The sequence below is a fragment of the Nanorana parkeri genome, unplaced genomic scaffold (genome assembly GCF_000935625.1).
Source record: "Nanorana parkeri isolate BGI_ZX_2015 unplaced genomic scaffold, ASM93562v1 scaffold1323, whole genome shotgun sequence".
Classification (NCBI taxonomy): Eukaryota; Metazoa; Chordata; class Amphibia; order Anura; family Dicroglossidae; genus Nanorana; species Nanorana parkeri.
In genome coordinates this window covers 222,635-247,585 of record NW_017307591.1, presented here as the reverse complement: position 1 = coordinate 247,585, position 24,951 = coordinate 222,635, and the positions used below count along the sequence as shown (strand labels likewise).

The 24,951-nt window shown below is 42.7% G+C and overlaps 2 protein-coding genes across 2 annotated transcripts in view; one reads left to right on the top strand and one right to left on the bottom strand.

Annotated features, from left to right (window-relative positions):
* Positions 1-2,174, bottom strand: part of CWC27 (CWC27 spliceosome associated protein homolog) — a 157,823-nt gene extending 155,649 nt beyond the window's left edge. The window contains exon 1 of the mRNA XM_018569332.1: positions 2,065-2,174. Coding sequence (XP_018424834.1) covers positions 2,065-2,106 — 42 coding nt within the window. The 5' untranslated portion in view covers positions 2,107-2,174. The remainder of the gene's footprint in view (positions 1-2,064) is intronic.
* Positions 2,175-2,377: 203 nt separating this feature from the next.
* SREK1IP1 (SREK1 interacting protein 1) overlaps positions 2,378-24,951 on the top strand; it is a gene marked incomplete at its 3' end in the record, with an annotated part of 34,678 nt that continues 12,104 nt past the window's right edge. Inside the window, exons 1-3 of the mRNA XM_018569331.1 lie at positions 2,378-2,478; positions 13,432-13,479; positions 16,155-16,301. Coding sequence (XP_018424833.1) covers positions 2,466-2,478; positions 13,432-13,479; positions 16,155-16,301 — 208 coding nt within the window. The remainder of the gene's footprint in view (positions 2,479-13,431; positions 13,480-16,154; positions 16,302-24,951) is intronic.

The following is a 24,951-nucleotide window of genomic DNA, read 5'->3' as shown; positions in this document are numbered from 1 at the left end:
GACTCAAGAGTTACTGTCGAATTTCCAATAAACTGATTCAGAGTGAACCGAAACACGGACGGATTTCTTCTTATTGTATGCCTTGGCCTTCAGTGATTCGGAATGACTAAAGACCGAGGTCATTATGGACCTGCACCACTGATTATACAATATTTACAGGTTGGCCTTGAGCAGCGGCAGAGTCCATTTATGCTTTTCACATGTAATTATTCGCACAACGTTTACATGCGCACAGCACGAAATATGGTGCAAATCAGACAGTGAAGACAGATTTTTGCAGGATTGGTTTATGCAGCTGAAAGCAAACCTCCCAAGCATCCCGGGACTCCAAGAAAGTCCTGCCAGCCCGCAGAATCCAGACTCTCGCCGAGTGTCACTGCTTGTTACATAGGCGATTGTGATATGCGGAGACTTGGTGTGAGCCCAGTTCGCCAGAGTTCACCCATGCCCACGCTAAACTGACTGACAACCCCTCCCTCCCAGCCCATTCAGTTGCGGCAGGGGCATTCCACACCACTGTGACAAGGCCCATACAGTTACTGTGTGCTCTGACCACAGTGTGCCAGCTGCTGCATTGTGGAATCAGGAGGGGGACAGCTCCTGCTGTGAATTAAATCTGTTTCAGGTAGGCGCAATTACATGATGCCCACTTCCCTGGAATCCACCAATCAGCTCATAGTGCTAGCATGCCGCAGGCACACAGCACATCTTGTGGAGCTGCTGAGGGTCTCTGTCAAGCAAAACAAGATGGTAATACAGTGCTCTGGTGGCCTGAGTCTGTTCTCCGGGAAGCTGGATCTGGGCAAGTTGGCAGGTCGGTACTCAGTCCCTGGAATGTGCACAGAGAGAGAACTTCCTGCCTCCTCCAAAATGCAGAGAGCCACAGGGAACGGAGGTGAATTTGCTAGGAGCAGTGTGTACAGGAGAGGGATGGGGGGCAGTGCATAGAGGAGAGGGATGGGGGGCAGTGTGTACAGGAAAGGGGGGAGGAAGCGCAGTGTGTACCGGAAAGGGGGGAGGAAGCGCAGTGTGTACCGGAAAGGGGGGAGGAAGCGCAGTGTGTACCGGAAAGGGGGGAGGAAGCGCAGTGTGTACCGGAAAGGGGGGAGGAAGCGCAGTGTGTACCGGAAAGGGGGGAGGAAGCGCAGTGTGTACCGGAAAGGGGGGAGGAAGCGCAGTGTGTACCGGAAAGGGGGGAGGAAGCGCAGTGTGTACCGGAAAGGGGGGAGGAAGCGCAGTGTGTACCGGAAAGGGGGGAGGAAGCGCAGTGTGTACCGGAAAGGGGGGAGGAAGCGCAGTGTGTACCGGAAAGGGGGGAGGAAGCGCAGTGTGTACCGGAAAGGGGGGAGGAAGCGCAGTGTGTACCGGAAAGGGGGGAGGAAGCGCAGTGTGTACCGGAAAGGGGGGAGGAAGCGCAGTGTGTACCGGAAAGGGGGGAGGAAGCGCAGTGTGTACCGGAAAGGGGGGAGGAAGCGCAGTGTGTACCGGAAAGGGGGGAGGAAGCGCAGTGTGTACCGGAAAGGGGGGAGGAAGCGCAGTGTGTACCGGAAAGGGGGGAGGAAGCGCAGTGTGTACCGGAAAGGGGGGAGGAAGCGCAGTGTGTACCGGAAAGGGGGGAGGAAGCGCAGTGTGTACCGGAAAGGGGGGAGGAAGCGCAGTGTGTACCGGAAAGGGGGGAGGAAGCGCAGTGTGTACCGGAAAGGGGGGAGGAAGCGCAGTGTGTACAGGAAAGGGGGAAGTGTATACAGAAAAGGGGGAAGGAAGCGTGTACAGAAAAGGGGGGAGGAAGCGCAGTGTGTACAGGAAAGGGGGTTGTTGTTTCTATATTAAGCGTAATTTAACCACCCCCTCCCATGCTCATGAGCCCTAATGCATGCAATGCAGCAAAGCACATCATTAAAATCTATTTATGTATGCTTGGAGGATGAAACACGGGGAGAAAAGGGTCAGACACTTTTTCCACACCTCTAAAAATAAGCCAGCCTCCCCAACCTAAAACCCTTCCCAGTGTGACCCCTCGCACCCCATCCCCACATTGGTCTCTCCGAGGGGTCCCCCTCGCACCTTGCCGTTGGTAGGCGGCTCCTGGATGTAGATGTTACTCATTTTCCAGCTCTGTGGAAACAAACTACCGCGTGCAGTCTGACGCTCCGGACTGAACCACTCGGCAGCCGGAGGGGTGGAGACAATCCTATCTAACCTGTCATACGCGAGCAATTAGAAAACATTCCAACAAAACAAATTAAAGCTTGTATGTTTAATCGGTTTACAGTTAGACACAACTTCGTAGACTAACATTAACTGAACAAAATACGAGTTAATTGTCGAGCTTATTTTGGTGTGCTCCGCAGTGCAGCGAGTAAAGTTGTCCGTCAGAAATAAGTTAGAATGTTTAGTTCCGCCTCGCTGAAGGGGAAGTTAGCGAGAATTTTTTTGCGGGGTGAGGAGTGAAACTGCGGAGAGCTATGGCGCTGCCAGGTTAGTGGTGATACAGACAAGACGTGGGCAGCCCAGGAGGACGCACATGCATCTGTCTGCTCCCTCAGCTTTTTTTTTTTTTTTTATTGTTGTTTACATTTGTTGTAATGTCCTGTAAGTACAGAGCAGGGTTCTACAGGGTTAAAGTATGTTACCTGGGGGCTGTAACATCTAGAGGGGGATTTATCAAAACTGCAGCAGGCAGAATCTGGAGCAGTTGCCTGTATCAACCAATCATTATCACCCTGTGAGGAGCAGTCAACAGCATATTCTCAAAATCTTACCCCTTCCTCTCACAATTGGACTTTTAATACCTTGTCCTCTACCGGGATTCTTGCCTAGGGACGAGTGACGTCCCAGTCACCCAGAGCCCTTTAGTGCCTGTTCACACGACGTCCGTTTTCTGTGCTGAACTGATCCGTACGCTCCTGCACTAAAAATGCATCCCAATGTATCCCTATGTGTTTTATGGGCTACAGTTCTCACGTGCGCAGTCCGTTAAGCTTACGGCAGAAAAATACTGCATGTCACATTTTGTACGGTCAGGAAATGCAAACGCGTCAAAAACGCACTGCACTGCAGCTAACATACTAACAGCCCCACTCCAGCAAAAAAAAAGAGAAAAAGAGATTGAGGACTCTGTTTTCTCAATCTCTTTTTTTCTATTTTAAAAGGGAAATATCAGGGGTCTTTAGACCCCTAATATTTCCCCGATGCCCCCAAAAAGTAAAAAAATACAAATATTTAATACAAAATTAATACAAACATTAAAAAGTTTTTATAATAAAAATAAAATATTAAAAAAATTTGAAAAACATTAAAATTAAAACATTTTCAGTTTCGGCCTGACAATTTTTTTTATTTTGGTTTCATTTCGGTTTTTAAATTTATATTTCGGTGCACCTCTAGTTTCAAGGCATGGGCAGTCAGAAACGGGAGAGAGGAATACACAGGCCTAGACCCAGGAGCTACCCAGTGTAGGGCCAACAGGTCGAAGCATGTAATGACTTCCTCTAAGCGGACCCACTGTTTGTCCTTATCGCGGTGGAACCAATCCACTACGCGGACCAGAACCGCAGCAGAGATATAAAGAAAGATGACTGGGTTTGGATACACATCTTCTGCAGAAAATGTGAAAGCCGCACAGCCGCGCCAAGGCACCTCTTATAGTGCGGTCCTATAACTGATCCGGGGACGAGACGTGCCCCACACAAACTTCGTGAAGACCCGCTGGATTTGCCTCAGATATACATCTGGGATATCGATGGGCAAAGGTTGAAACGGGTATAAAAACCTAGGGACAATGTCCATTTTAATTGCATTAATACGGCCCAGCCACGAAAGGAACTTGCGGTCATACAAGGCAAAGTCCTGAGTCGTCTTCTCCAGCAAGGGCGGGAAGTTCAGAGAGTGTAGGGCAGTCAGGTCAGTAGGTAAATGTACGCCAACGTATTTCAAAGAAGTGGGGCAAACCCTAAATGAGTAGTTACTAGCCAGTTAAAGAAGGACCTCTGACCCCAGTGATACATTGAGCATCTCCCACTGGAAATATTGACCCTAAAATTGCTTAAAGCCGAAAAGAGCAAATTCCTGCAGAATAGTCGGCAGTGCAATATGAGGCTGAGTGACGTAGAGCAGTAGGGCGTCCGCAAACCGGGCAAGCTTGGACCTAAGTGTGCCCACCAAAATGTCCTGTAACATGGGACTCTGGCGGAGAGCGACCGCCAGGTGCTACATGGTGAGTATATAGAGGAGGGGGACAGCGGACAGCCCTGACGTGTGCCATCGGAAATTTGAAAGCTAGGAGAGAGGGAGCCATTGAAGCGGACCCTAGCTGATGGGCCAGAATATAAAGCCATCATGTTTCTCAACATATTGGGGCAGGTGCCCAGTTGCAGCAAAGTATGCTTAAGGAAGGTCCAGCCTAGGCGGTCAAATGCCTTATCTGCGTCTGACAGGAGGCAGAGGGGGGTATTGGTGGTCTGGGCCTAATGCATCAATAACATGGGCCTAATGGTGTTATCCCACACCTCCCCACCCTGGACAAACCCAACCTGGTTGGAGTAGATCACCCCCGGGAGAAGAGGCTGAAGACAGTTGCCAATCAGTTTGGGAAACTGTTTCACATCGACATTGATCAGCGAGATTGGTCGAAAGTTCATACAGAGAGATTGGTCCTTGTCTGGTTTAGGATAAATCGCCTTTTTATTTATATAAGGAACTTGCAGGTTGACCACCATTATTTTACTTTAATTGTAAGATGTTTTTGTTCAACCGAAGCTTAGAAGGTTGTATAGACTGGCTATGATGTTTGTGGAAAGATCAAAAAAAGATGAAATAAGCGCACAACTGGTTACTGGTCACTATGTAAAATCGGGCTGAAATGTGGGGTGTGCGAGCTCCTACTATCAGGGAGAGGAACCCTGCAATTCAGTACATATAAAACAACGAGCGTTAGGAGCGCTACTACCTGAAATTAAGAATGTATAATGTCTAATGTTGGTGAAGAAATGAATGATGTGACTTACAGTTGAAAGGCAGCTGATGTGTCAAAGGTGGTTAAGCAATCTTATTGCCGGGTGCCAGGGGAGAGTCCGAGGATGGATGGTTCCAGGAGTAGGTGGTAACAGATGTGGGAGCACTGTGAAGATACCTGGCAGCACGCGTGCACGGCTGGCCGGGCCGCGGCGGCGGCTAGGAAAGGGGAAGCCGCGAGCGGCTATAAACTACTGTGTTCGGTACATTCAGCAGATGTCGTCAGGCTGATGTCACGCAAGAATGACTAGTCCTGAATGGAGAAGGAAGTCTGGAGGGATGGACAACTGAACGAAGAAGAGGGCTCCCAATGCGGTGGCGGCTACGCGTTTCGAGGCACAGCCTCTTTCTCAAGCCTCAGAACGGTGATGTGTGGCGGGAAGAACGAAGCTCATTTAAACTTGACATGGGAGGAGAGCCGAATGCTGGTGGCGTATGGTATTTGATGGTATGAAGGTTTTCTCCGTGTGGGTATACCCACACGGAGAAAACCTTCATACCATCACATCTTTAAGACCGAGATCGATCCATAGGCTATTTGAGGATACTTTCAGTATCTAAACCTGGAGCAGATAATCACCCCCCACCAGTTTTTAGGCTACCTTTTTCTTTTAGATACGAGACCCCCAAAAAAGGAAAAAGATGTTTTTGTTTTGTTGTTTTTTAAAAAAACATTGTTTTTACACACACAATCAATAAACAAAACATTTTCAAAACATTTTTAAAATAATTAATAAAAACTTTTTATTCATCCGGGAATCAATATACAACATAGTTTTAAAATGATTAATAATAAAAACTTTTTATTCATCTTGCATTTTTATATTTAATGCTTTTTATACATTAAATATGACAGTCTCATTCATTCTTAACCCTGTTAAAGGAATCTGTTCATACCCATATTATTACGAAATTTGATGATATGCCTCACATAGAAATATAAAGTAGTCATGATTGCCCCAATGTCAACATTCACTCTTAGAAAGCTAGGATTATCACTATAGAAATGTTATTCACATAATGTCCCCAGAACTATAAACAGATCGGAGTATGATAGCTCCTGACGATTCCACCTCTGAGTGTCTCGTGAATGCGAGTCCGCCTCCCGGCGGCTAAGCCTATCACGGCAGTTTTTCGGACCGGACTCCTCCCCCCTGTCAATTTTAAAAGAATGTCTTTCTCCCGCGGCCGACAACGCTGCAAGGCTTGACAAAGAGGGTTACCCTCGAAACGCGTAGCCGTTACTTCAACCCACAGGGGTGTCTCACCCTGCAGCACATCTCCCTTTGACCACGAGCATCGACTTTTACATTGTATCTGACTCCCCAGTACTCGCGCTGCACACCGCACTGATCCACACTCTCTAGTGTAGGATCCAACTGCCGGGCATAGTCTTTGCTCTCTGCTCGGGTTGCCGCGGCTCGGCCTGGCCAGCCGAGGACGCGGTTCCCAGGGATACCCTGAGGACTCCCTGGACACTCCAGATCGCCAGTACACAGACCGTCTTCGTCATCCCCACGTGAGTGCATGGACTCCGGACGCCCGCTGATGACTTCCCTACCGTAAGTCACACTTCTGCCACTTTCACTTTAATCATTCAGCTAATAGGCTGCGCTTTATTATTATTATTATTATTAAGATCATTCATTCACTCATTGAGCATTTGTAGGTAGTCACACTCTTCTCTATACTGTGTTTCGTTCCTATTATTGCATGGAGTTCCTCTCCCATTCGTTTGAAGAGTTTATGCACACCTGCTCTTACATAGCCAACGAGTGAAAGATTTGTCCACATCCCAGTGGTGCGCTTTACATATATATTTTTTGTTCCAGATTGACTGTTTCCAGCTGGCCACATCAGTAAGCATTATATTGGTGGCTTTTACGGTTCTGCTTATAGCTTTAGCAACCATGAACTTATAGCAGAACTGTTCCCCCAACGGTCCCCGTGCGTGACCAAGCGAGTTGGATGGCTGAGCGTAGAATGGGTAAATATCTGTTAAAATTACCAATCCTCTGAGTCCAGAACAAACAAGTACTATGTGTCCCCAGTTATGAATGAACAGGAAGTGCTTTATCCCCCCCTCTACACACACACATACTATACATGTGCAACAGGGTGCACCATATTGTGGTGTACACCATGCACTGCGGTGCCTTGTTAGAACACATCGCAGGGCTTGATTTTTTTTCTTTTCAAAATAACATTAATTTACCAGTGGCAGTGCGTGTCAAAGCGTTGTGATACGCTGTGTTGCGATTAAATGTACGCCTGTATCATTTTATCACAACACACACACCAGCACAGCGCACAAATGATTTTTAACACAAGTTGCTTATTTACAGTTTTGTGTTACCTAGTTTTTTTACCGTTTCGCAGAAAGGTGCAATTTAAAATTTACAAATATTTGTTATTTATTAACTCATTACAGTTTTATCTTTTAGATTTAGTTGGAAAATGTTTTTGTTTGTGCACTGATACTGATTTTAGTGTGCTTTATCAATTTAATTGTGTTATGTTATCGGTTCAATATTGATTTGACACACGTTTGCGCAATTATCGTAGGACCTACAAAATTAGTTGCACCATCTTTTTATTTTACCGGGCCTGCACTTTCAGAAAATATATGGTTTGGGAGATCTTTTACAAACTCTAGCAACGCAGCAATAAAAAATCAAAATGATGGGAAAAATGGCAAAAATGGTATGGCCAGCTGAGGTTTAACCACTTGCTGGCCAGGGTGTTAAACCCCCTTCCTGTCCGGGCCATTTTTCAGTATTCAGCGTTGTGGCACTTTGACATTCATTCCGTTATGCAACACTGTACTGAAATAAATTTTATACCATTTTTGGGGGACATATAGCGGGGAATTTATCAAAACTGGAGCAGAGAAAATCTGGAGCAGCTAACAAGCCCCCTATGTGATGGCTAATACACAATGACAGGTCCTCTTTATGGAGACATTAGGGGTTCCTGATGAAACAGAGATCTGCTTCCCCAGCTTCTTCTCTGCCTATGGCTGCCAGACAGTGACTGCTGAATGCGGAAGTGATGTAATACACAACGCTTCAGTCTTTAGAGAGAACGGAGGAGAGATCAGCGGTGGGGGAATGCTGATCTTTCCTCCTTCTCTGTACAGGCAGCTGCTGTCCCGGGCTTGCAGGGGGGACAGTGGTGCCCGGGATAACCGGCAGGAGGGGGGACATACATAGTGTCATACAACTGATCGCTTGGCTTTAGATCTCCCAGTGGGATTCTGCCTGCCCGCAGGAAAAAAAAATTACGTGTATATACGTGATCCTGCCGGGAGTTGACAGCCGTACGCACGTGCAATGATGGCGGACGGACAGCAGCTGGTTAAAGCATTCCAGGGGGCTTGGCAGCGAAAGGGTTAAAGTGACTAGGGGTTAAATCTTAGAAATGCATTCAAGTACCTTTTTAAATGTTAAGCAAAATGTATCTTATTTGTGTATCACTTGGCTGTAGATCCTCCAAATCTTCTCTGAATTTGTGCTGACACAATTTCAGAGATGGGACTACGATCTTGATACAAATTAAAACTAAACATGAGATTATAGTATATCACGGGAGTGAGCTTGGAGCGGTGACTACTTTACAACACACACAGGGACCATGGGGAACAAAAGTAGCCCCCCTCCAGAAGGAAGGACAGTGTCACCAATTCAGAGATGACAAAAGATTAGATGGCCTCAGCAGACAATCCCTGCCCCTTTCGTTTACAACAGGCCTCGTTAACACTCCAGTATATGCTCACAGTGTCTTCCTTTATACACTAATTAAGTTATTTCCCCTGAAAACTGATCAAGAAACCTCAGAGCAATTTAAAAGGTTTTAATTATGAAAAATAAAGTGTTCTTTAAAAAGCACAAACCAAATTGGAATATGGTATTCATATTCTTTTTGGCCCCCCTCAGAACATTATATTTCTGCTACATCAGTCAACATGTAAAATTAATTTTCTTTTGCATATCATGTTGTATGAACACATTTATTTTTACAATTACACACTGACACAAGGGAACAGCGGGTATATTCTTCTATGCTTATTAGTCACCTAAGATTTATTGCCTCCTAATTCATAAATATTCAGCACCAAAATGAAAAACCATATTTTAAATAATAAATATTTAATAGCCAACACAGATCTTTGCAGAAGACATCACAGGCTTAGAGCTGGCTATTTCAGTCATGTGCGTTTTAGATGGCTATTAAAAATTAATTTTAATCATCGTCATTAATTTTCAGCACATTTGTATTTACTTATTGTTATGCAATTTTAATTGGCCACCTTTGCAATGAGAATTGACAACAAAGAGTTGTTTCTCTCTCCTTTATTTAGTAATATAATGTTCTTTTTCACTTTTAGGCAAAAATACTACAATCATGTACGTCTGTAGCATTTCATTAGTCAGAGTTCATGCGTTTTTTTGTTTTTTTTTCCATTTTATTTTTAAGACAAAAAGAAAGCTGATTGAATACCCAGTGTATTTTTATGGCATATTCAGGGGAGCGTATAGTGTTTTTCCATATTTATCTCCATTGTCTGGACAAAAGCATTTTTTTTTTGCTTGCAATACATTTTATTTAAAAGGTTATTAAACCCTCAGCGTGTTTTTGCATATATCTACTGCTAGCAAGCAATAGATATATGCAAATTTTTTTTTTTTTTTTTAAAACAGGTTTAAACTTACCCGTGTCTTCGCTGCCCGCTCCCGTCCGAACATCTGAAGAGTCTCGTACGGCCGCAAAGGATCTTGGGGTGGGCACATCCGCACTTCAGATGTTTGGCCGGGAGACGAGGAGAGACGCAAGGTAAGTCTATGGAGCGGCGTGCATCAGTACAAACTCCGTGGGACATCAGAGAAGAGAAGGACAGAGGAGTCGGCGCTGGATCGGAGACCCGCACCCAGCGCTGGAGTTACAGCTGAAAACTACACTAAAGAAGAAGATGATCGAATCAAGAGGCATCATTTAAGGTAAGTCCTTACACTAACATCTTACACTACACTAGTGTAGTGTAAGTCCTTACACTACACTATCCTTTAATGCCACTTTAAGTAGTTTAAAGTTAACTTCATATATGTGACAGTGACATTTGTTTTTCAAAAGTGAGCACAGTTCCATATAGATCATGTCACATACATATTATTAGTAGCACTACCGGAAATATAATCTTAGATTAGTAGGAGGATTAGTGAGGTGTACAGTATGGTATGTAGCCTGGTTCAAATGAGCGCATGGGGGAAAAAAATAGCACTGCGCTTCAATTGAGCGCATCTCTGGGTGTGTTGAAGCGTATGTCTGAGGGGTGATTATAAAATGACCAAAATGTAGCACTGCTCTAGTTAGTTGTCCAGGGTCTTGGGGAATGGCAGGGCAGTGTCAAGGGGGTCACAGATTATTGGTCACTAACCTTTTTTTTTTTTTTTTTCCATTTTGCAGGTGTAAAGTTTGAGCCTGGTAGTCCGGGATTTCAGATAACTGGCTTATTGCATTACTGTAAGCACATCAGTATAGCAGGATCTCAAATTATACACACACCTAAATTAATCCACTGAATGACTCCCAGTAGGGATACATACCATCTTTTCTGTTAGGTCTGGATTTTCCATCTGCAGTAGCATCAACAAGAGCGCAGCTAGCTTTCTTATAACAAATCCAAGTGTGTTCTACAAGCATTTTCTTATGAAAGCTCCCCACATTACATTTTTTGGGGGGAAAATATGGATGTTCTAGAAATAATAGGAATAATTATATAAAATATTGCGTCTAAACATTTAAAAAATGTAATTCAATAAACCGAAAGTAACCATAGTTTTCCTTTAAAAAAAAGTTTTGCCAAACATAGATTTAATTTCTGTTTCCCACCTATAATTGTGGCAGGAAAGCTTAACAGGTCTGAGTGGACCGCAGAGAACCATTAAATTAAAGTCAATGGTTAAAATCTTTGAGACAATTGTGCATGCATCGTTTACCTTCCCTGCCTGCTCCATTATACAATGATATAAGAAACAGAAGGTTACTTAGAGCAGATCTGGTCTACACAGTGGAAATGACTTCCATTTGAAGAGTTCTGTCTTTTGTAACTGCGTACATTAGTCGATTTCACTTTAGGAAGCATTATATTTCGTTTTTTATAGACTTCGACAGAAAATAAATACCCCAAATATTTTTTTCTGAATGCTGTAGAACCATTTTCTGCTAGTTTTATTGAAATAAACCAGCATAAAAATATTAATAGTGATAAAACAAAATCTGAAAACGATTTGATAAATAACAATGACTGCTGGTCGCTAATGGCCTTTTCTGAGAAACTGATGAGAATTAGTTCAATTTATGGTTCATCGGGAATCTGGAGTGGTGATATAAAGATTCATTTTGAAAACCTTTTACCATGTCATTCTCATTTCCTTTCATTGCCCGATGGAGACAGTTTGAAGATAAGTCAGGTCAAGATTTTATTCCTTTTGACATATCAACAAGCAGGATGAAGCCACTTTAAAATCAATGGCCTCAAACATAATTACGGGGAAAGGAGAAATAGATTTTTGTAGATTAAAATGCACTTTTTAAAGAAGCAAATTTGCTTGGAATTACTGAGCATTTTAATACCATTGTTATGTTCGTGTCTTTCCAAAGGAAAATTACTGTCTCTTATTTAACCTCAAAATGCAGTGTTTAGAGCTGTGTCACATGAGCAATTTTATAATCGCTAAAAGTCTCATTAGCCTTTTGGTTGCTTGTAAAAAATGAATTGCTGTCAATGGACAGTTTGCGTTAACAGTGAAGGTCTTAGTCTTTGAGTGACTGACTTTTAACAGAGTTTGTGACTAGCTACAAAATAGCTTCAGTAGCTACTCATGTTATCCAATGGTGCAGGTACTGATGTTTCCAGCAGGAACTGTGTTCCTACCTACAAATCATGACCAGAAATAATTACAAACCTCTGCTACAGGCCGTACTTGTGTCATGTTGACCACACACGGTTCAATCAGCTAAAAAATCAGGTCATGTTCGTATTCACTGCATCATGCGTGGGAATTTATTTATTTTTACATCCAATTGATCAGGAAATTATTAGACAGCTTGGAAACATCTTGTTCATTTTCTGCCACAAGCAAATGTTCTGTCCCGTTCATTTTAGAGCATGGGGACAAAAACTGATTGAACATTTCTATGAAAATAATTGTAGTTTAGATCTAAAAGATGACGTGCACTGTGCATATAAAAGGCAAGCTGAGGGTGAAGGACTGGTCACTCACCATTATTGCCTGTATGATTTGTTCCCTATTTCTGGCTTACCGTGCCTTGTGTGTGGATGGGGTCACCTTAGTAAAGCAGGACTGTGATTCCTCCTGTCTGAGCTGCCTCCCAGAATTTTGGGGAACTGATGACTGTTGTCATGAGAGAGGTGGAGGAACTACAGAGCCATAGAATGAAAAAATCGGGAGATCCTTGCACTGCAGGTCCTTGGGTACAGCTTCCTCTCTAGCAAGGGGAACAGTGAGCTGCACAGTAAGGAGATCTCCAAATTTCATGAAATTAGCAGTCAGAGACAGGAGTGCCTTAGATAATCTCTCATTGCAGATATAAAGCTATTGTTGCCCAGACACAGCCAAATAGCAGGACGTTCACTGCTTACAAGACATAATAAAATAAAAGCTGTATGTAAAAGTACAAACATAACATTTACAATAGGGCTGGTGATTAATCAAGTTTTTGCTCTTTTGCAGAGCTACAACATCTGCTGGAAGTTACAGCATCCAACAGTTTGGAGTGTGCTGGATACGTGCATCTTCCTGTTTTGCACTGTGGTTTGACCCACCAACTTCTACACCACTGGTGTTTTAAAATTTTACCTTAGATTTATTTATTTTTCTCATTGATTTATCACATTAGGTTCCAATGGAAAGCCAGTTACCAGTAGGAGATTGCATGAAAAATACACCGTACGCAAACGTTTTAGGCATTTCACCACACTCCATTTTAAATCTGTTGGGGACAAAAACTTCTTTTTATGCCGCAAAGAAGCTTCTGTACTTTTTTGAGCACTGCGCATCACACTGTGAATGGGCACAATAGAAACATTTGTGGAAATCTGGGCGTCGAGCGTTAAAGCAATTCTGGAAACACGCTTCCTATTTCTCAGGTGTCAATGGGGGCAGATCAGTTGCTCTAAAGCTGTGTTTATTACCTTCCTATGAAAATGTGTATTTGATCAAATTTGATCTTGCATTGGAATGCAATAGTTTGGTTTCCTTGAATTGCTGTATTTGTTATGACTTGTATCATTTTCATTCTGTGAAAGGTTCAGCGGCCAGATATACTTAGTAACAGTGTATTTTTTTTTCTTTTCAATCATATAGTAAGTAAGCCAGTTTTGTGTCTTGTCTACAGGTGTAAACAAGGATAATATCCGAGCAGGATGTAAAAAGTGTGGATATCGTAAGTATATATTAAAATAAAACTTTTATTCCTCGTTCTCTAAAGAAAACGCAGCACTGTTGTATGTTTTTATCTATTTTGGGTACATAATGTAATTATCTATTTGGTTTTTGGTACATCTTTAGTTTCGGTTTTTGGGTATATATTTGGGTACATTCCATGTAGGGGCTCATACATATGGGTTGTCGGTGTTAGTTACAGAACCTGGCACTTCCCGAAACATCCAGGACTGCCATGTTCTCCTTTAGAGGGGAAGCAGTAATTGGATTGTACCTTTTGCATCCAGTGTTCGTTTGAAAGTGTCACATTAAAGTATATTTAGAGCCAACATTTTTATATTCTTTTGCTCTGTATGCTTTGGGAACTTCACCCCTCTATTTGTCCTGGGTAACTATTTTCCCATCAGTGACGGGAAGTTCAGAATTTTATAGTTACTGTCACTGAAACAGGAAGTGAGGGGAAACCGTGACACCTGTTCTGCAGACAACTCAAGTCGTCTTTTTTTTTTTTGCCTTGGGTCCCCCCTTAAAATCATTACTAGAACCCATTCTACGGTAAGGGTTTGCTGTTGATTTTGAGGGGAACCACAAATTGATTTTTAAATTTTTTTCATTAGGGTGCCTTGAGATTTTGCCATGAATGCAAAAAAGCTTGAGAAACACTGGTCTAAGAGGAGATTCCTCTTTGCTGGGAAAAGTAAGTAGAGGAATATCTCCCCAAAGTAGACATTAAAAAAAAAAATCCAATTCCTATTTAAGACAAAATACATTTTGGCTATACATTAACTTTACAGCAGACACTTTCCTAAGGACTTTTCTTTATTGTGCCATTTCATTTTGGTTATTGGGAAACTCACTTGTTGTCCCTCTCTAACAGCATTGAACAGAGTGCAAGCATGATTAAAAACCTTTGGTAGTTTATACATACAGTTCCTATTTAAAAAAAAATATATATATATATTCCTATTTTAGGGCTTGTTTACACTAAAATTCATGTGCGGACTAGTGTGCTGAGTGAAGCCCGGCAGGGAGATAGAGGGGAGAGGTGTAATGTGTTGTTTCAGTGGAATTGGTGCATTACACTTTTTGCCTTTTTAGTTTTTTTGCAAAGTGTACACTCCATTTGAGGTTTTTTTGCTGGGAGAGAAATGGCTTTGCAGTTCTTCCCAGGATTTCTAGATTTAGCATGAGATCCTGGAACTGGGAGATTTCAAAGAGAATTGGGAGGGATGAAATCTCTATTCCTGGGTCCAAGGTTTAGTAGTGGCCAGCACCTAGTGATTGCACAGCCCTTATGGAAAGGGTGCTGGCTGATGTTCAGGGCTCTTGCTGGGAAGAGAAACTGATTGTGTTCAGGAGTCAGTAAGACTCCACCCAGAAGCCAAAGTGGAGCCAGGTGGCTGTGTGTGTGTTGGAGGCACCTGGGAGACAGCCGAGGAGGTTTAGAGAGTCAGTGACTCATGAGGGATGTGTGGAGGAATCTTGCTGCTAAAAGTCCTGGGACTAGGACACATGGAGTATATGTGACAACCTTGCGTCGGTGAGACATTGTCATATGGGCTGAAAGACAATCAAATCTTATGTTGTTTTTAATGAAGAAAGTAATTGTTCTTTTGCTGAAGAAATAAAAGACTGTCCTTTTTATATTAAAACTGCTTCAAGCCTGGTCCTTAAGTGCTCACCATATGTGCTAAATTCCCCAGATATCACAATATATACATATATATTAGGGATGCACTGACATTTCGGCTAAAAATGGTACTTTGGGCAAAATGCCGAATGTACCATAACGGCCCAAAATGTGGCCTGAAAATTCAAGTGCATCCCTAGCTTCTCTCCTCCCCACTGGACACCGGTAAGTGTCCCCTCTAATGCCCGATGCTGTTTCCTGCCTGTGTCGACAGAGGTAGCGGGAATCCAAGGGGACACAGCCATCATCCAAGAGGGAGGAGAGAAGCTTTTAGGAGACCGAGAGGGGAGGAGACAGCTGTCACTGGAAGCTGAGCTCTCCTCCCGCACCAACCCGCTCGGCTTCCTGTGATAGGCGAGTACAAGCACTCAGAATGATCGCTGAGTGTTTGTATATAACTGAGAACATAGTATGCGTACTATGTCCCCAGTTATGAATGAACAGGAAGTGTTCTACATCACTTCCTGTTCATGATTATGCACATAGTAACTGATACTATCTCCTCAATTTATGAATGGACAGGAGTAGGGCTGCAGCTAACGATTATTTTCATAATCGTTAAGTTGCCCAATTTTTTCAACTAATCAACTAGTTGTATAAAGAAACAATTCCTCTCTCGCAATTTAGTCGATTTTAGTTGTTTGTCCTCAATCTCTTTTTCTATTTTTAAAGGCAAATATCAGGTGTCTGTTTAGACCCCCTGATATTTTCACTAAGGACCCTGACAGTAAATTAAAAAAAAATTATTTAAAAAAAAATGTAAAAAGGTTGGGGGGAAAAAAACCCAACAGTTCTTGGTTTTAGCCTGACAATTTTGTGTGCGTGCGTGCGTGCGCGCTCGCTCTAGGGAACTCCACTCTTCTTGGTAAACTATGAGAAAAGCCAAAGTAGTATGATTGGATGTTTGTTGTTATTGGCAAAGGGTCAGGTAGTAGAAATTGATATCGTTTTGGTGTTGTATCATGATTTATGTCTTTTCTTTTCAGCTGGCCACCTTACGTTTGAGTGTAGAAATTTCCTCAGAGTGGACCCACAGCGAGACATTGTGTTAGATGTGAGCAGCACAAGCAGTGGGGACTCTGATGAAGAGGACGAGATCCCAACTCAGCCCCCACTTTCTGTAGATAAGAAAAGTAAGTTCCTACTATACCTATGTGTTGTCTGGGACCCTGAAAAGAAGATCTCTTCATGGTTGCAATCAGCTTAGCCATTTCAGTTGATATGTAACTATCACTGCTTGTAAAATCTCTGTAAATCCCTGTAGAAAATCTACTAGAGACCTCAAGGAATGCTAAATTAGCTTTCCAGGACACGGATAAAAAAAAGAGGATGGGACATTCCAATCAAAACAGAAAAAAAAAGGTTTTTAAACTAAACTGAACTTGATGGTTGTATGATTTTTTTATTGTTTTTGTTACACAAAGAAAATCAGCAGGGTGCAGTTAATTTTCACACAGATTCAGTTTTTGTTATAAAAGAAGGCGAAGAGGAGCTTCATTCACTGTGCCAATCCAGTAATGGATTTTTTTTGGACATTTTACACACATGCAGTGGTTACTTTAGCAGTAGGCTATTTTATTATAGGTTATAGTTGCCATCTACATTAATTACACCCTATATACTCAGTATAATCATCTTCCACCGTTGGTAATGTGCACCTCCTAAACAAAAATATTTATATCCTTTTACAAGCCCTGTCTTCACCCAGTGGTCACTTTATCAGGGACACTTGCTTGATAATGTGCTAAGGTCAAGATGTTTAGTGATTGATTTAAAGATATTTTATGGAAAAAGGTGCCATTTTGGCCATATGACAATTGTTGGGGCAATGTTGGCAGTTGCAGCATCTTGGAAACTGCTTGTTTCCAAACAGTTTCACACATTACAGTCTCTATAAGGTACAGGAACTGGTGCAAAAAGCACAAAACGTCCTGGCATTCTGCAGACATATGCATAATGTCTTCTTTGAACACATTTCATTCAAACCATGAAGACCATGTGGTGCATTTGCTACAGCAGCTAAAGACCAGACTGGCTTCTTCTCTGTCAACTAATAGGAAAGGTGAGGCTGCAATGGGCTAGAGGGATCTGGACCCCTGAATAAATGAAAACGTTGCCTGATCTGGCAATTTTTTATTACAGTGTTGACTTGCAGATAGCAGGGTCTGAACGTCTATAGAGTATGAATCCATGGATCCATCCTGTCTTGTGTCAAAAATTCAGTGGTGTGGTTCAAACTAGAGATGTACCAATACAGGTATCGGTATCGATACTGAGCATTTTCATAAGTACTCGTACTTGTGAAAATGCCCTAATACTAAGAACCGATACCAGCGCTTTAAATTTTTTATTTGAAGCCAGTGCTGTAAACAGGTGCCGCGGTGCACAGGAATTCTGCCAAGGTCCCCAGCAAGGCAGCCTTCCTGTGAAGTGCAGCGCCTGTTTACAGCACTGGCTGCACATCTCCTCCCTGAAACCACGCTGCCTGCATCCACCCGCAAGATCCACTGGGACCCCTGGTGATATCTCGCACAGCCCTTCTGAGATCGTCTGCTGGAGACGTCAGGCCAGCACCCAGAGCAGCACCGATTATATAGCTTTATATTATTCTGTATTGAAGTATAATGCATTGCTGAGATTTGTCCTCCATAGCTGCTGGTATTTTGCATTGCTGTATAATGTATTGCTGGGATTTGTAGTCCTCTATAGCCAGTGCCATTTTTCATCGCTGTATAATGTATTGCTAAGATTTGTAGTCCCTCTACAGCTTGTGTCAGTGGCAGAGCTGCCAGGGGTGAAGCGTTTGCAGCTGGGACCCGGCCCTAGCACTTCACCACTGTCCTAAAATCATTGGTCTGTATTATAAAAACAAAAAACACTGCGCTGTCTCCATCCCTTCAAGTGTACCCCTATTTAGTGGGAAAAAAAACATTTCCACTAAATTCACTCACACAGTGTCATATAGTGTCCTCCACATATAAAGTGTCCATTAAGTTGTGACAACAAAGATCTGTGATCTATCGTGACGTATTCCTTCTTATAGCCACTTGATTTCAAATAGATTATAAATGAATACGTATAATCAAAACATTCCTACTCCACTGTGACTTTTTGTGATTCACTCCAACATAAAGTGCTTCCCAGTGGTCCAGCTTATAATCCATAATAGAAGTCATGGAGGGTTGGTGCTCGAAGTGACAACACGGATGGCGCCGTGTCAGATACAGTCCATAATACAAGTCACCAGCACTCGATGATACGTGCAAAAAGTAAAGCACTTTTTATTAAATCGTCACATGCATCATACAGCCATGTGGTCACTATGTCACCCAGAAGAAGGGACCCTGTGTGGCCCCGAAACGTTGGCTGTATGACTCATTTGACAATTTAATAAAAAGTGCTTTACTTCTTGTACGTATCATTGAGTGCTGGTGACTTCTATTATGGACTGTATCTGACACGACGCCATCCATGTTGTCAATTCGAGCACCAACCCTCCGTTAAGGTCTGTAGGCTGAATGGAGTGCAGGTGATTTCGTGTTTTAGATCGCAATCACTAGCACACTCACCAGATCCTCTAGAGACCACAAAGAATGGTCTATAAACGCTCTGTGTACTTCTTTTGGCTTCAAATATCTTTCTCTCCACTAGGTCACCGATGGTTAATGTGCATAGGATCCCTCTCGGGTTGCAGGACATCACACGACTCAGTCTTTTTTTCACTGCAGCTGTCACAGAGGGTGGGATAGATTTGGGATATCGCCATAGCGTGGATAATCTTTTGCTTAGTATTGGTCTGTATTGTTTAAGAAAAACTGTCACATGACACAAAAAAGTTTCGGTAATTGGTATTGGCGAGTGCTCGAGGAAAAGTATCCTTACTCGTACTTGGTCTGGAAAAAATGGTATCTGTGCATCCCTAGTTCACACTTTTGCTCCTTCCAGAGGGGACTTGATTGCAATTTTCAGCTTCACTTGTCATTGAATTCTGGGGCTAGGTTCACACCAGATGCAGTGCGTTCCGGCCCGATTCTGGCCAGAACGCACTGCATCTCATTGCCGTCGGCTCACTTCTTTTGCGGGCCAGTAGGGGGCGTGGCGGGCCATTGAAGTGAATGGCACCATAGCCACGCCCTCCGGCCGCAATGCAATCGCCCACAGGGTATCGCAACGCACATTGTGCCTGCGGTCCGGTGCGATCAAAATGCTGCAAGCACTATTTTGATCGCATCGGACGGCAGGCACAATGTGCCTTGCGATCGCATTGCAGCCGGAGGGTGTGGCTATGGTGCCATTCACTTCAACAGCCCGCCACGCCCCCTTCCTGCCCCTCGAAAAATTGAGCTGGCCGCAATGCGATGCAGTGCGTTCTGGCCAGAATCGGGCCGGAACGCACTGCATCTGGTGTAAACCTAGCCTGAGTGATCCTCGAAGAGTCTCAATCTCATGACAAATTGATTCCAACCACACAACCCCAAAGCCCTTAGACACAGGCCCTAAATTGTCTTTTGATCCCACAGCATATCTGACTATCATTACTGACAAAGTGCACCTCTATACAGGTGTCCCTTATTCAGTGGCCACTAAGTCAAGTTATTAAAAGATGTTATTATTTAGTCTTTTATGAACATGAAAAGGTAGCTGGGGGCTATAAAATATGATTCACAGATGTTAATTATACCCGAGTGACAGCTGCCTCATTGTTTATGTTCCCATTTTTACAAATTTTTGTCCTCGTGTTAGTGGTTAAGCTGTACGGGTGATCTCACGAGTGCCACTTTTCAGACTTTCTGAACTGCAATTAGCTTTTTAATTGTTCTCAGTCACATTATGCTGAAAGCAGAGAGAGTAATTATTTTTGAGAGCTTTCGTAAAGAGGATTTGGAGTTTAAATTCTGGTTTCTGTGCTGATCCTAAGGAAAATCGCAGTGATTCTCGTGTAATATATTACCCCCCTGTCCTGCAGCTATCAGATAGTTTTATACAATTATTGCTTCTTCTATATTTTTGTACATAGAAATATACTTTGTATGGCAGTAATGTAGAGGTGGACACTTGATTAGACAATCTAGTAGCCAGTCTGTCAAATCCAGCAGGATTTTTATTGGAGCCAGTGCCATTGACTACAGCAAGAAAAGATCTGAAAAGTTAGGCACCAGCTGTAATTTTTGGCTACCTGGCTCCTAGGATTTGTCCAGCCCTCCAGTAAGGCCACTTAGTTGGCACCATTGATAATTGCTTAATGGTATAATGTATTTAATGCCAGTATAGGCCTATTTCTTTGCTATATTATATTTTCAGTTCACTTATTGGTATGAAGTATTGTTTAAAGTGTTGCAGTGTACTACTGGTCTGTTTTGTCTGTTTAGGGGGAGGTCCCAGAAATGCTCAGTGAAAGAACTAAACATATGGATTTTCTTAAAGTCTGTGGCTGGCCATGCAGTATTTGAAATTCATACAATGTGTGACCCTGCCCTCTCGAAAAAGTTGATTACTGAATGCAGTAGTGGCAGTGAGAGATGTGGATGGAGACATCTGTTAGATTTTTTTTATTTTTTTCATTCTGCCCTAATAGTGTATATCCAGCTAATGTATGCACCAGAAATACCTAGGAACACTTGCCATAATGTGATCACATTTCAATTTGGTTTCAGTTCACAGCAGCTTCCTATCGTGTACATTAACTACCAAACCCTTAGCGCAGAATTTTTATTTATTTTACTTGCCATAATGTGCCAGTATGCGTACATAGCATACTTACACATTATTGAAAACTTAACATGGGTTTTTTTGTTTTTTTTTGTTCAACCAGCAGACGGACCAAAAATAAAATAGAACAGATTCCTCTATTAGCGCTTACAAGTGTTGATTGAGGAATACCCTTCTGTTCCTTTTGTATTCTGACAGCGGCCTCCAATCAGCTGCTTGCTCCATTCAGCTGAGAATTTTCCAACCCGCTTCTTTTATCAGTTGATTGAAGGATGCCTGATGGGAGGGTGCTGATCGCAGCACCCATGCAGCAAATTTCGGCCGGCCAGAAAGAAGGTAAAATAGCCTACTTTACCTTCTCGTTTGGTCTTCTCCAGAGAAAACGGAACAGCGCTCACTTTCGCCACTCCAGCACGACCGATCATCTTCTTGAATTCTTCTTCAGCTCCAGTGTCTTGAAATTGGCCATTGGGTGCCTACTGATGATGTAAGTTTTGCACATACACACAGAAGTAACATTATCCTGACACCCCAACTCTATACTCATCATCTAAAGATGCAGAGAGCAGATCCAGAGTGTATACTGTTTCATGGGCATGAGCAAAGTCTTCTACCAAAAACTCTACCTACTAGCAGTTTTTTGTACTTCAGTTCAGCTTCATACATTATGATTGACACCTACAAATACAAAAGTAGTTGCCAGAATTTTTTTTTTTTTAAAGGAGAACTATGAGGTGTGTGATTTCCACTCATCCTCGTAGTTAGAACCGACCTGTGAGAAAGAAGCTGTCACAGGTCAGCTCTATAGATCGGGAAGTGAGCAGAAACATGCAGCCGACCTGCTCACCGCAGTAAGCGGTAACTGCCAGTCACCACTCCCCGCAGGTATTCCCCCCCTCTCCGATCCTCCAGCGCTGACTGGAGGAATGGATGGGGGAGGGGGCGCGGGCACAGCTGGCTCTGCCTCTAGCTAGACAGTGCCAGCTGGGTGGATCTGGACAGTATGGTCGGGATCTGTCCTGGCTGCTGCGCTCTCAGTATATTGCTGAGTATATTGCATATTACTTACCCCATAGTTCTCTTTTAATTGTATAGAGAATGCATAGTCTGCTTTAGTGCTGGAATGTCAATAAAACATCCTTTAATTTCTTTAAAGGGAAACTGTAGGGGTTTAGATTTAAAGTGGACCTTTACCCTTTTTTACTAAATGTCACAGCAGGTTGCATGGTGGCTTAAAATCATATTACATTCATTAGTTCAACTTCTTTTTCATTTACTTACAAAAAGAGCTCCTCTACTTAATTTTTTTTTTTACTTTATATGTTTTACAAATATTTAATAAATATCACAAGGCTCCCAGAACATTAAGGCCCCATTCACACTGAGCGTATGGCGTGTTTGTCGCGTGATTTGCATTTTGCGCGATATTGCGCGGTTTGTCGCGCAAATGGTTGCATTGAGCATAGTAGAATCGCGCCTAAATCCGCTCCAAAAAGGGTCCTGTTGTAGCGACGCATGACACGCGACAGCGACGAACAGAGCCCCATTGCCATGCATTGGAGAGCGATATCGTGCGGTAAATATCCGCGATATCGCGCGGTTTACCACGCGATAAATCGCTCAGTGTGAATGGGGCCTAAGGGTTTTCAAGAGAGAAAGTAGTTATCTCCTTTAAAAGAACAGTGTCTCTTAATGAAACCATGGATGGAAGTATACAGAGCAAGAGGGCGAAAGGAAGATGGGTTGCTGCTCTGACACATCCTCTTGTGTGTTTAAATGTAACAGTCATACTTTATAAACCAACAAGCTTTTTATAACAAGAGGTAATTAGAAACTGCAAACCTGTGAAAAGATCCTAAAGTTCCACATGCTTATAAGATTACATTTATTTTGTAATTCTCTGACATAGACACTGTCACCTTGCACTTTCAGGACATTGTAAAGTGACCCTGCACCAGGTACACTCACCATACCAGCACTCGCCTGCTGCTTCTTCCTCCTCCACAGTTGGTGACAATACTCTGAGCATTTGATCTCCTTCCATTTGACAGTGCTCAGGTGCCCTAGCAGCCAATTGCTAGGCATGAACACTGCGGCATGACTAGAAGTGACGTCACCACTCTACTTGGAGGTGCTTGCATGACTGCAGCAAGAGTGAAGGAGTGCTGGTAAGGTGAGTAGTACTGGTCTGCGGTGGGGGGAGGAAGGATTGGCACTTGCCAAACACACTGTCATCTTGCCCTGAATGATGGAAAAAAAACTTTTTCAAATTATATCTTAGTCCTTCTCAGTCCTTCTCATAATAAAGAGAGAAAAATATGTTCAAAACCACTATAAATTATTTTTAAGGCAAATAACTGACAAGTGTCTAGTCACATGTGCCAAAAATCCAGGAAATAAAGAGAGATCGAGTATTCTGCCCTTAGTAAACATGGCCACGGTCAGAAGACTGGTGAAAGAAACGACAAATAAGGTGTGCATATATCTAGAAGTATGTGTTTGTATATTGTAATTACTAAACATTTCTAAAGGTGTGTTGTTTGTTTTAAAGATATGGGTAAAGGTCATTTTTTTAACTTTTGTATGTTTTTGTTTTACAAATATTTATATATTTAACAGCATAAATAGCACATGCATTTGTAACATATGGTGATATTTTCCAAAAACTATTTTATATACACAGGGCTGCAGCTAACGATTATTTTCAAAATCAATTAGTTACCCGATTTATTAAGTTCGATTAATCGGATTTTTAAAAAAAGGCTCCAGTGATGGACTACTAGTTTGTATTGAGATTGTAGTCCATCACGGGAGCAAGCTTGGAGCGGTGGAAGTAAAAAGAAAGTGTAGCGTGCAATATAGTACATTATACAGCATCGCAATGCAGAATACCAGCAGCTATAGAGGAATACAGCAAATCGCAGCAATAGTACATTATACTATAATCTACTATTGCTGGGATTTGTAGTCCTCTGTAGCTGGCGTTATTCTGCATTGCGCTGTATATAATTTATTATTGCTGGGATTTGTAGTCCTCTATAGCTGGTGCCATTCCGCATTGCGCCGTATAATGGTTATACGGCGCAATGCAGAATACCACTGACCAGTTATAGAGGAATGCAACAAATGCCAGCAATAATACATTAAACACCCTGTATAATGTATCATTGCTGGGATTTGTTGTTCCTCTATAGCTGGTGGTATTCTGCAGTGTGCCGCTGTATAATACATTGACATTCTGCATTGTATTGTATTCTGCATGGTACTCTGTATTGTATAATACAGCGGCACAATGCAGCATACCAGATATATATGTCAGCATACCAGATAAATATATCTGGTATGCTGCATTGTGCCGCTGTATTATACAATACAAAATGCCATGCAGAATACAATACAATGCAGAATACCAATGTATTATACAGCGGCACACTGCAGAACATTAGCAGCTATAGAGGAACAACAAATCCCAGCAATAATACATTATACAGGGTGTGTAATGTATTATTGCTGGGATTTGTTGTTCCTCCATAGCTGCTACTGTTCTGCAGTGTGCCGCTTTAAAAAAAACAACAAAAAAACAGGAAACATTAAAAAGCTCCCGGCCGATCTCGATGGCTTACTTTGAATGACGGTGGGTCCTTTTGTTGTCTGCGGGCAGCAGCGAGTCGGGAAGCTCACCGAGAGGAGAGGGCCAGACGCATGTCCTCAGCGTGTGCGCTGGGCGTGACGTAAGCGGCGTCGCGTGAGCGGGTTTACCGGCGTGGGCGTGAGCGGCTTAACCGACGCGGACGTGAGCGGGAAATTAGCATTTTAGCCGACGAATCGACGATGGAAAACGTTCAACGTTTTCCATCGTCGAGGGCAAAGTAAAAAGAAGGGAAGGGAGGGCAAAGTAAAAAGAAATCGTTCACTCCTCTGAAGTTGAGGATTGTGATTTTAAACAAGTGAAACTTATTTTATCTTGGTACAAAGGTAAATTCAAAGAATGAAGTAAGTGATGAAATTAAAGCATGTCTAATCAGTGTTGTTATTATTTTGTTTTAAAACGTGAAAAACAATGTAAATCCCATC